The sequence below is a fragment of the Lathyrus oleraceus genome, chromosome 6 (genome assembly GCF_024323335.1).
Source record: "Lathyrus oleraceus cultivar Zhongwan6 chromosome 6, CAAS_Psat_ZW6_1.0, whole genome shotgun sequence".
NCBI classification, from domain to species: Eukaryota; Viridiplantae; Streptophyta; class Magnoliopsida; order Fabales; family Fabaceae; genus Lathyrus; species Lathyrus oleraceus.
The window spans coordinates 16,547,137-16,560,228 of NC_066584.1; the positions used below are offsets into that span (position 1 = coordinate 16,547,137).

The 13,092-nt window shown below is 34.9% G+C and overlaps 1 protein-coding gene across 1 annotated transcript; it reads right to left on the reverse strand.

Moving 5' to 3' along the window:
* Positions 1–12,200: 12,200 nt before the first annotated feature.
* LOC127093718 (uncharacterized) lies at positions 12,201–12,776 on the reverse strand. Its single transcript, XM_051032629.1, has one exon. The coding sequence runs from the start codon at positions 12,774–12,776 to the stop codon at positions 12,201–12,203; it is 576 nt and encodes a 191-aa protein (XP_050888586.1).
* Between the last annotated feature and the right edge of the window lie 316 nt (positions 12,777–13,092).

Here is a 13,092-nt window from a genome sequence, read left to right on the forward strand (position 1 = left end):
TTTACAAATCAACATTCACGGGAAAATGTCTCTTATCTCAACTTAACGATTTGGATGAAGCATTGCTTTGCATCATCTTAAGACAAAATGTCTTTCATTTTTAAAAGGTTTTTGAGATTGCACAACGGCGAGAAAAAAGAGTTTGATTGGTTAGATGTATTTTATAGGTGAATGATGAATATTTGATGAGAACGAGACCTAAGCCTCGGGATCAATCATTCGGGGTTCCACCGGAATGCTAGATTCCAACGGTCATTTTTCATTCAAGATTAATTTAGAAAATTGTTTGATGGATAACAAACACTTGATAATGAAACAAGAAAGGGGGGTTTGAATTGTTTTTACAAATAATAAAAACTTTTGCAAACAAAACACACACGAAAGATAACGCAATCAACACATAGTTTATCCTGGTTCGCTTGAAATTCAAAGTTACTCCAGTTCACCTGACCAAGGTGATTTCGCCTTCTAAAAGAACTTAATCCAATAATCTATAAAGATTATAACAAAAGCGTCTAAGAGAACAAAGATATCTTAGCCCTCTCAAGTCTACAGACTTCACAAGTCACTTAAGGAAATATTTAACAATTATTTGAGAATTACAATGAAGTGTTTAGTGCTTCTAGGTAAGCAATTTTAACACAACAAGAACAATAAAAATTCACACTAAGAGAAACAACTCGTGTGAACAGATTGGAACAAGAAAAAAGTATAGAATGAGTTTTCAGTATTCTTGTATGATTGCTTCGTATCTTGTATGAAGATGATATGGCCTTTATATAGTGCTTTGGATGTGATGCCGTTGGTTGAAGCATTTATGTTGATATCTTGATAATGATGGGAATTAATTGACATTAAGTTTGTTGTCCTTTCCATAGCAATTTTTGGAGAGTAATTATTTTTCTCCAAATAAGGATTGATACCATATATGGTAACTTCGTTGTTAAGTCTTTAACGTTGATCTGTTGGCGTGAGTCAGAGTGCGCGGAATCCAGATCTTCTTATTCAACATGTATTCTTCAGGTAGTTGTTTAGAAGTGATTTAGCTTCATAAGTTCTTGATATGTCTTTGGTTGGACCTTCTTCAGATGTACGGATCAGCAGAGTAACTAGTTGTGGAATCCTTCAGATTCAGAGTATCTAAGTCTTCAAACGTCAGATGCTATGAGCGTCGTTGTCTTCAGAGTCAGAGCGACTGCTTTATTTGATTCTAAGTCATCTGTTCTAGACTTGTGGGATGTCAGATGTTGTCTATCATATCCATTTTCTGTTAGAGTCCTGCATACTTAGATAAATTTGTTAGGGGTACCAATTTGTTTCATCCTTTGTTATCGTCAAATCTTAGAGATGAATTGTAGACCCAAAATCTTGTTCTAATAGATAAGAATCAATTGTTCAAAGAGTTACGCCATAATGCTTGATCCCAACAGCGTTTATTTGTCCAAATTGATTTAAGTGTTTTAACAACAAAATAAAATAATGAACGGTTAATCCAAAACGCATGGCTCGGGATCGATCATTCGAGGGTTCCTACCAGAATAATAGATTTCAACAGTCCTCTTCTTTCGTGTTTGTTTTGAAAAAAAAAAATTAATGTTGTGTTTGATTTGATTTTGGAAATGGTTTAAAATTAGTTGAAAGTGGTTTCGAAAATAGTTTGAAGTTATTGAGATTGAAGACTAACTTGATCTTAATCAAGGGTTTGAAACCTATCTTAAAAGATTGATCTTATTATGCATCCTCTTAATTTTTTAACGAGTTAAAAATTCAATGCAAGATTAAATCACACAATCAAGCAAATGACATAAAAACTTCTAATAAAGCGAACCAAACATCTAAGTTTATTCCTAAGCATAACCCTTAAAAGAACTTTGAGATGCATGAAAATTAAATTAAAAATATTATTATCATTTATTATTTTGTTATTTTTTCTTTTTATAACAAAAATAAATAAAACAATTTTATATATTTATATAAAAAAAACTCTTATTCTATTCTAATTTAAATGAGAAAAGAAAGAAGAAGAAAAATGAGATAAAAACAAATTAATTTTTTTCTATTTTATAAAACCTCAATATTTTTATATTTATTTGATAAAATGTTAAATTCTCTTTTTTTATATAAAATTATTTCCTCTAAGTCACAAAACAAATTGAAATGAAAAAGAAAAAAAACAAGCTAATGGGCCAGAGAGGGTGAGGCAGATGAAAAATGGGGGTTAAGCTCCAAATGAGCGGTTCAATCTAGGTCTAATGGGGGGAGGTGGGTCAAGAGATCCATTTGGACCTCAACCAACCCACCTGATAGAACACAACAAACATGGTTCAAAGAACCCTAGCCCCAAATCAAAAGAAAACAAGTTGATGCTTTATTCCTTCAACCTCTAAAACGCTCTCTCAAATCCAAATCCAAACTCCAATCAAAAATTGGTTCTCACCATCTCCCTCTCTGTTTCAATCGTTTCCTCCCTCTCCCAGTTTCGCAAAACCTTTCCTATTTCGAGCAAAATCTTTGTTCCAATATGAAAAAAAAAACCTTTGCTCAGTCGAGATACTCCATCAATTAGGTTTGAGATGTTTTATCCATTCCAAGCTTTCATAAAATTATTTTCTTATAGAAACTCATGAACATCAGAAACAAAGTTCATAAAGAACAAAAGCTTCCTCTGACTTTCAAAACCACCTATCTCTAAACTTAGAACTGAAACCACACTCCCCAAACCTTTAGTTATAAGAATCGCATGTCACACAAAATTCATAAACCAAGCAACGTAAAATACGAATCCAAACAATCCTAACAAAAATCCAACTGTGACCTAGTGTCAAAAAAGCAACAAAATCGCACATAGGAGAGTAGTGAAAAAGGACAACAAAAAGCCAAAAATACCTAACAAGGATGATCTTAACGTGAACTTCGAGTACCCCTAATCTTACGACATGTGTTTTGTATATGCTTTTGTTGTTTCTGCTATCAGTGTGATGATTTTTTTTATATGAATGCTAATGTTTTATTATTTGAACTCTACTGTAAAATCTTTTGGTGTCTCAATTTGAAATAGGGTTTTTGGATTGTGGTGATTTTGATTCTTGTTGCTGAAATTTCTTAATATTGATATATGTTTCTGATGATTTGGGAAAAATATGGTTGCTGCTATTTTTTTTTTTGCTATCATCTCCTTTTCACTGTTGAAACACAACCTCTGTTTATATTGTTGCTTCTTGAATTCTCAAATTAGGGTTTTGTGTGTAATTCATACAAAATGGTATTTGAGTTTAGGTTCACTTTTTGAAGTTTTATGTTATTCCGATGAAAAAACGGCTATATTGCTCAAATCATGATAGTCAAAATTAGTTTCTTTGTTTTGATTTTTTGTTTGTTTGTATTATTTCTCAAAAACTTGCTAACTTGCTGCTCTGCTGCAAAGGACAAACCATGCTTACAACATCAGAAATATTGCAATAAAGATATGGATCGGTAAATTAGAAAGTGCACTAATCTTCCAATGTAGTAATAAGGGAAATTTCCCCAATTATCTATCTCAAGGACTGCTTGACGATACAAAGTTCTGGCTCTATCTTAATTATACAAAAGCCTTGGGGTTTTGGAGAGTTTGTTTGAACAATTGAAAATTAAAATGCAATAGACGGTAAGAACACCAGTTGAACAAATTAAAAGATATTATGAATAAACATGATAGGGAAGGTGTATGATTGAATTTATCAACAATAGTAAATTAACCTTGCAACAACTTAATTCAATAGTATTGACTATCGATTCTTAAGGGTGTTTACTCCTAAGTCCTTAGTGAGAAAACCTTTAATCATTCAAATTAATCCATATGTCCATGGTGAATTACAGATGAAATTAAGCATTATTTTAATCAAGAATATTCTGGTTTCTATAGGGTATCCCTAGGCCTAGGTGATATCTACTATGAAATATTCACAATTAAGCATTAACAATGGCAGTCAAGCCTAAATATTAACCACATATCAGACTTAATTTTTCCAAAAGAAAAATCATTAAGCACAAAGTGAAAATAATTCATATATCATAAAATCAAAGTTATTACAAGGTAGTGTCGCGGTGAGAATCGGAGACCAAACTATTGGATTAACTTGACTCGCAAAACATTGATATCACCACCGAACTTTTATTTTTCCAAGTGAAGGGGAAAATATTCAAAATAAACCCAAAATGAACATGCATAGCAAATAGTGAAAACTATAGGCAAAGCAAGTAGAGATCGAAGGTATGAGGGTTGGTTATGCAAAAGGGTATGTATTAGCACCCTAAGCATATGTAGTACTCTACTTGAACCTTTTGAATTTATCTATGTCTAAAAGTTGTTTTCATTTTTGAATGGGAGAATAAAAATGGGTTAAAAATGTTTTGGAAAGTGTTACTTGACTAAAGGTAAGTCAAAGTTTGAGTTGAGATGCTTCATGTGTACTAAAGCATTTGTAATTGAAAGATCCATTGACTAAAAGTAAGTCAAGGTTTGTGTTTGAAATGCTTAATGTGTACTAAAGCATTTTCAAGTTTAGTTGAAAGATCCATTGACTAAAAGTAATTCAAGGTTTGTGTGGGTGTTTTAGTTTGAAAAAAGGGTCGGGTTAATGCATGAATGGACAAATAAAATCAACAAACAAATAGACATTATATGACTAAGAAGTCAACATAAGATCCTTTCCCTTGGATTGGTGCATAAAGACACATAAATTGGTAAGGCATGAACAAGCTACTTACATGTTTTTGAGGCATGATGAACATAAACAAGGCATGGCAAACGTTCACATAACATCATAAGAGATATTACATGAACAAGTATGAGATACATATTCAATCGCCATGGGAGTTTATGAAGGAAATACTTGAATGAAGTGATAAACAATTACAATATATGGATATAATATCACAAATTAGGATAGAACTACATGATTTAAACAAGTGTATATTATTCAACACATGGGGATAAAACCACATAAGACAAGTATCATAATCGAGATATATGGTTGTCAAGTCAAGTTGTGACAAAATAAAGATATTCAAAACATGGATCATATGAACATGGCATGGATAAAGTAAAATCCCAAGTGGATCACTATGCATTCAAGTCACACAAGAGGAAAGAACATGTTAGGGACAAGTTTATACCTAAACCCTAATCATGGCATGAAGAAGGAACAAGTGAGTGGAACTCTAATCACCTCCTAACCATTCATTCAAACATGTTTTCAAGGTGGATCAATTGATATATTGTATGAATATAATCAAGTTCAAACATGTTAAGGATAACAATCAATATTTAAAAGAGTATTATATAATTATACAAGCTTTCAACATCAAGAACAAACAAGACATAAGTCAAAAGAATCAATTAGGAGCCTTAAAAAAACACTTAAAAGCACATATTTCCATCTAATCAAAAGTGGTTAAATAAATAATAATTTTGGGATTTTTTGGTGTCATCATAAAATAGACATTCTCATGAACACATGACAAAAAGAATGGGTCAAAAATGTTAAGGGATCATGAAGTTATGGATATTTGAAGTTATGAAGAAAAATGAACATTTAGCAAGTGAGAAAAAATAAACATTACACTGGCCAGGTTCGAACCCACGTCCTTGGGGTTCCATGCACTGTTTGGAAAAATAAAAACCAAAGTATGGGGAGAGGGAGATTCAAACCCCAGACCTTTTGGTTGTAAGTGACTTAGGGCGCGCACTTCTACCACTAGGGTGGCTATACATCCGTTCATTATAACACAAAGAATTGTATATATTATAAAAACACGTTTGGTTTGACTTTTCCATGCCATGTCAGCATCTTCTTCAACCTCTAGCTTCTCAATCTTATTTTTGTTTTTTTCTTTCATCATTTTTCATATTTTCTAACAAACATATCCCTCTTATTTCTGAACCATTTTTCACGAAATAAATATCAAAATTGCTTAGAAAAATGTAAGGAACACAATGGTATGATAGGTTTTAGCTAATACTCAAAGATGAAGATGCACAAATGCCAAAACCAGAATTGAAACTTAAGGTTTCATGCAACTTAAATTCACATAAACAACAAGATAAATGGCATGTGAGTTAATAATCAATCTTAATACAATAAATGCTACATGTTTGCTTCAGAAATCACATGGAAATGATGCATGTATAGTGAGTTTCGAAGTGTTAGAGTATACCTATTGGAGCAAGGTCCAATGCCTCTTCAACTCTACCTCCAACTACTATTTGATGTCCCTCACAATGTCTATGAGTTTCCAGGAGATGGTTGGACTCTTTGGTTTGTAGAATGCTCAAGCCAAATGGGAGAAATGGAGGTTAAGGTTAAAAGCTTGCAAAAAAGAAGTTTTGCTTGGTAAGCTTGGTGTATCTATAGATGAGGATTTTTCCTCTACTTATAGTGATCTTTGAGGGTTTAGGAAGCTTCAGATATCATAAAATAATTGTGGCTTGTACTGGTTTGCTTGGTTGGTTCTTGCACAAATCACCAAGTGGGAAGCATGGAAAAAGTATGAAGTACATGGAGTGTTTTGTTGAGATTTTTCTGGAGTATAGGAGTTGACTTGAGGTTTAGTGTTGCTATGCATCAGAACAAAAGCCATTTGGGAGCTCAATGGTACTTCTTGTTGGATTAAAGCTACTTTACATGAATGGAAGTGTGATCTTTATGCAAAAATGGAATAATTCATTGTGTAATGGTTTAGCTTCTTGGATAATGGCTCAAAGCTTGTGATATCTTCTGATTAGAGTGAGATTTAGAAGAAAGACAGCCTGCAAAGTAAGATTATGTAGCTTTGGTCCAAGGTTGCATGATGAACTTGCCATGAAAATGACCCAAAATTTAGATTTGGAGAGACAACTTCGTCTCTTCGAAATTCCTATGTCGAGTATGATAATTTCATGCTCTTAGACTTTTTGGAAAGCTAAGACCATTCTATACAACTTTCATGTTTAGAGTTTTCCTTGAATCAATATGGATCATGGTGAAAATGATGATTAAGTAAGTCACTTTTTGAAGGCAGATTTGGTTGAAACGTTTTCTGTGTTTCAATTTTATGGTACCAACTTCATGGCTTCATAACTTGAAATCCTTGCATTTTTTGGGAATCAATCATCAAGGACAAAGTTGTAGTATGGAAATATAGATTTCATTTTATCTTTGGATAAAAGAAAATGGTTGCTTGGATTGGAAGTTATGAATTTGGAAAGTTGGCTCTTTAAACATGTATTTTTTTCATAACTCAAAAAAATATACAAAACCAAATCTTGCCCTTTTTGCAAGTAACCTACAATTTCTTGTTTTCTCTTGATCAAATGCATCCACCAACCATATTTTCATTATCCTTGAGTTGATAAGTCCATGGTTGACCATAAATGTCAAAAGTCAAACTTTGACTTTGCCTCAATTGACTTTATATCAGATGAATCCAATTCTTGCAATCTTTAATGAATGGTATCTCTTGGGCATATTGGATGATGTGAATGGATCACTTATGATGTATTTGAAGTATTTGAACCATACTTTAAGCTTTGGGAACATGCCTTGTCTAAAAATTCAACTAGTTGACTTTGGGCCAAAATCCTAATTGAGGGTATCAGATGAACTTTGGCCTTGATGAATTTGAGATAGAATGATCTTGAACTTGATTCTTGTTGATGGAAGTCACTTGATCACTTGGAAAGCATGAGAAGTTTGAAATGTTGAAACTCATGCCAAGTCTTGATTGATTAATCTTTGAAAGCTCTTGGTGCAAAACCTTAGCTTAAGACAAACAAAGTAGAAAATCTTTTTGTATTTTCAATAGGTTAGTAATGCAAAGATGCTAGATGTCATGTAAAATAATACAAATGATGGTGGAATCTTAGGTTTAAAAATTAGGGTATGACAGATGCCCCTATTTAAGTTTCTTCAATTCGGATATATGAATATTGGAATTTTCATCTCGACGTGATTGGAGAGACTTAAATACAAACATGCATAATTTTTGGTCCTAAGAGGCCACCAAATTCTTATGATATGATATGCATGCAGGACTCAAGAATTATGTGAGGAACAATGTCACAGGGGAGTAATATTAGTTGAGAAAACACATAAGGATAAAGGAACACCACTGTGGGGACAGACAAAAGGAAATTCCACTTAGGAAAAGATTACAACTTCATATGAGGAAGAAGATTTACAAATTCCAATGGATCAGGGCTTCCTAGGGAATAGACCATTCCAAAGGATCATGACTTCAATTGAGGAAAGGGTGATGGCTCCAAGGGGATGAGATTATCAACCCTACTGGGGAATGAGACTACCGACTACCAATCACGGGGAAACTTAAACAACAGGGTAGCTCAAGGAGGGAGGTATATTACCTACTACCAAACATGTGGTAGCCTAAGTAAAGATAATCATCTTGTTAGAAATATATTGGATCGCAATAGGCTTCTCAAATAACGAATCCATAATAAACTTCAATTGGGAAATGGTTCCGCAATAGGTTTCTCAAAGGTAGAGATAATCGTCTGTTCAAATAACGAGATAGGCTTCGCAATAGGTTTCTCAAAGGTAGAGATGACCTCCTGTTCAAATAACGAGTTCTGGCTTTTGCAACAGGTTTCTCAAAGGTAGAGATGATCGTCTATTCAAATAACGAGTCCAAATAAGCTTACATGATCAAAACATGATCCAACTTCTTCTTTACTTAAGTATTCCACTTAGAAAAGGCAAAATAAACTTATCCACGATTCGGGTCATAAGCCAGCGAACGAGCCTTGATTTCTTCTTTAACCAAGTCTTTCCCTCGGAAAGGATCAATGAACAAGCTCCTAAAAAGGTGACCACTTGTTAGGGAAAGAGAAGTAACTTCATCGGGGATCTTCGAAGGATGCGGGTCAGTTAATCTTATAAAAAACTAGAATTCTCAAATAAAGAGAAAACCACAGTAAGGATCTTCAACAGTCTTCCACTGTGATTTACTAGGGAAAGTACCATTGGATGTGATTAACACCTCACTGGTGATATAAGTTCTTGTAATGGAATACCTCACTAGAGATATAAAGTCATGTGATAAAAGAAAGGTGCTTGTAGTAGGCTTCAACAAACTTCTCTGACGAAATTTTCTTGGGAAATGGCCATTTGTTGGAATGAACGTTTGATATGTTGATAGCTTCATTGGGGATAAACAAAATTCTCAAAAAGAGACTGCCATTTGTTATCCGAATGGGCGTCCATAAATAGAATAAGCTTCTCGGGGAAAAAACAACTACTTACTGGGGATCAGAGATCATGAAGAAGGCTTCTCGAATAAAGAGACAATTACCTGTTGGAAGTCTTCATCAAACTTCTCTGGAGAGAAAACCATCTGATGGAAGAAAACTTCTATGTTGATAATTTCTTCGAGATAGACAAGCTTCTCAAAAGAGATAACCACTTGTGTCCATAATGGGGAAAAGGATATGTCTTCACTGGCGATAATGAAGATGCTTCTCCTGGGGAGACAATGCAAAATAAATGCACTCTCAGTCTAGGTTTAACATCCTAGAGAGATTCACCATTAATTTCCAAATATTTGGCTCACTCCAGGAACAACTAGAGAGAAAACAATCAAGCAAGACTCTACCAATGGGGAATGAAGCTCAATTTAGATTTTATCCTATCCAAATATGAAAAAGGACAACTAAAACAACCATCTTCCACGAGGAATGAACTTAGAGGGGAATTAGAAAGGATATAAACTCTCTGCTTAAGGTTGACGACTCCTATAGGGAAGGAAACATAACACCCAAGGACGAATATAGTCTAAGAAATTGAGGTAAATGTCATCAAGGAATGAAAAATGGATTTGAATTTTGTTATTCATGATATATATGCATGTATGTGTATATGCATGTATGCACGTTATGTTTATGCTGACAGAACTAGACAAAAAAGACACGTTGGAGACATAATATGTTTCATAGATCAACATGAGCTTGGCTAGTCTTATTAAGGTGGAAAACATCACTAGATATGAGTTATAGGTCATCAAAGGAGAAAAGTCTCGTCACGAGGTCCAATTCTCTCTAGGGAGAGGAAGATTCTTCGTCTGGGGATGAAATGTGAACCTCTTATGGAGAAAAAGTCTTGCTGCAGGGTTCCAGTTTCTCGGGAGAAGAAGACTTCACTTAGGAAATTAAAAAAAAACATGTAGACTCTACCAAGGACGGGTGTAGATTGGTCAGGAAAACCTTCAAAATGATTCTTCCGAGGACATCATCAAAATTTACAGCTTCCACCGGGGATAATGAAGATCGCTGAAAAAGCTTGACTGTTTATTTTAAAGCTTGATAGAAAATCCAGGCTTAGCACTTTGATGGGGAACATTGAGTTCCAACATCCAACACTTCATAACTTACTCGTTGCTTAGGGATTTAACTGTGGACGTTCTTTTTTGCATTTACAAATCAAAAGAAAACAAAATTTTATTTTACAAAAACAACAAATATTCGTTTCAAGAATTGTTATCAAAGTAAAAATGATATTTTTGCGGAGCAGAAATAAAATAAGGATTGCCAATAAATGGATAAGTCTCGAATTTTATTGATAGAATGGTGATCCACAAATGGCGTGATCCCATGGATATTTACAAAGTTAGAAAATGGTAATATGGTAAAAGGCTACATTAAAATACAATGAAACTATTCTCCCTAACAAATTTGAATTCCAGATGTATTTAGGCTTCTGATAAGAGCCAATTGAGAGCTTTGATATGCAGGTGTTGCTTCAAGTGATCGAATCTGATCTAATATAGTTACTTGCCATAATCCTTTGTTTTTGCCTAGATTTCCTTTTCAGTTTTTCAATCTACCAGGATAATCATTTTCTGTTTATGTCTCTAATTTTTGCCTGGACCGCCCTTTCGGGTTTTCAGTCCACCGAGACACTCATTTTTTCCTCAGCCACCTTTTCGGGTTTTTGACTTAGCGAGCTGTTCTTTTATTTTTGTAGTCGAAGTATTTCTTGACTTCATCAGTATTCACAGGACGTGGGAGCTCCTCACCATCCATATTTGTAAGAATCAAGGCCCTATCGGAGAAGGCTTTCTTGACAACATATGGGCCATCATAATTAGGAGTCCATTTTCCCTAGAATCAGATATGAAAGATTGAATCTTTTTAAGCACAAGGTCACGTTCTCTGAATACGCGAGGTTGAACCTTCTTGTCGAATGCTTTCTTCATTCTCTGCTGATATAACTGACAATGGCATAAAGTTGTCATCCTTTTTTCTTCAATCAAATTCAGTTGGTCATGGATGCTTTGACACCATTCAACTTCGGATAACTTAGCTTCCATCAAGACATGCATTGATGAGATCTCTACTTCTATTGGGAGCACTGCTTACATGCCATAGACAAGAGAAAATGGGGGTTTCCCCTATTAAAGTGCGGACGGACGTACGATATCCATGCAGAGCAAAAGGGAGCATTGCATGCTAGTCCTTATAAGTCACTACCATCTTCTGAATGATCTTCTTGATGTTCTTGTTAGTAACTTCAACAACATCGTTCATCTTGGGTCTGTAGGGAGAGGAATTATGATGTTCAATCTCGAACTCTTCACACATTTCCTTTATCATTTTATTATTCAGGTTTGAACCATTATCAGTGATGATCCTGCTTGGCACACCATAACTGAAAATAAGTTGATTCTTGATAAATCTGACTACCACCTGCTTGGTCACATTGGCGTATGAGGCCGCTTCAACCCACTTTGTGAAATAATCAATAGCCACCAGAATGAAATGATATCCGTTGGAAGCTTTGGGCTCAATCATACCAATCATGTCGGTGCCCCACATAGAGAAAGGCCACAGAGAGGAGAGAACGTTGAGAAGAGTCTGAGGTACATGTATCTTGTCAACATAAATCTGGCATTTGTGACACTTCTTCACATACTTGGAACAATCAGCTTCCATTGTCACCCACTCTTAACATTTTTTTAGCCATTTCATGTCCGTTGGAATGAGTACCAAAAGAACCTTTGTGAACTTCTTGCATCAACAGGTCTGCTTTGTGTCTATCCACGCATCTGAGCAGAACTATGTCAAAGTTTCTCTTGTATAGCACGTCTTCGTTCAGAAAGAAGTTACTAGCCAGTCTTCACGTGGTCTTCTTATCTTTGTTTGATGCCCCATGTGAGTATTCTTGACTCTAGAGATAACACTTGATGTCGTGGTACCATGGCTTGTCATCAGAGACTTCTTCCATTGCTAATACATAAGCGGGTCTATCAAGACGCATAACATCGATCTTAGACACATCATTCCAATGATTCACAATGATCATGGAAGCTAAATTTACCAAGGCATCTGCCATTTGATTTTCCTCACGAGGGATGTGATGAAATTCAATCTTGTTGAAGAAAGTAGATAACCTCCTTGTATAGTCTTTGTATGGGATTAGGCCAGGTTGGTGAGTTTCCCATTCTCCTTTAATTTGATTGACAATTAGAGTTGAGTCTCCATAAACATCGAGATTTTTTATTCTAAGATGAATGGCTTCTTCTAGACCCATGATGTAGGCTTCATATTCTGCCATGTTGTTCGTGCACTTGAATGTTAATCTTGCAGTAAAAGGGATATGTGAGCCATGAGGAGTGATGATTACTTCCCCAATACCATTACCATAAGTATTAACTGCTCCATCAAATATTAAACCCCATTGAGAACCTGGCTCTGGCCCTTCATTTGGCAGTGGTTTGTTGCAATATTTGGCTTTTAGGTACATCACATTTCCATCTGGGAATTCAAAATTTATAGACTCATAATCGTCGATTGGATGATGAGCTAAATGATTGGCCAAGACACTTCCTTTGATAGCTTTAAGGGTGTGATACTCAATGTCATATTCAGACAAGAGCATCTGCCAACGAGCAATTCTTCCGGTTAATGCAGGCTTTTCAAAGATATACTTAATCAACTCCATTTTGGATATCAAACAAGTTGTGTGATTTATCATATATTGACGGAGACGCTTGGCAACCTAAGTCAGAGCACAACAAGTTTTCTATAGCATGGAATATCGGGACTCGTAGTCAGTGAAT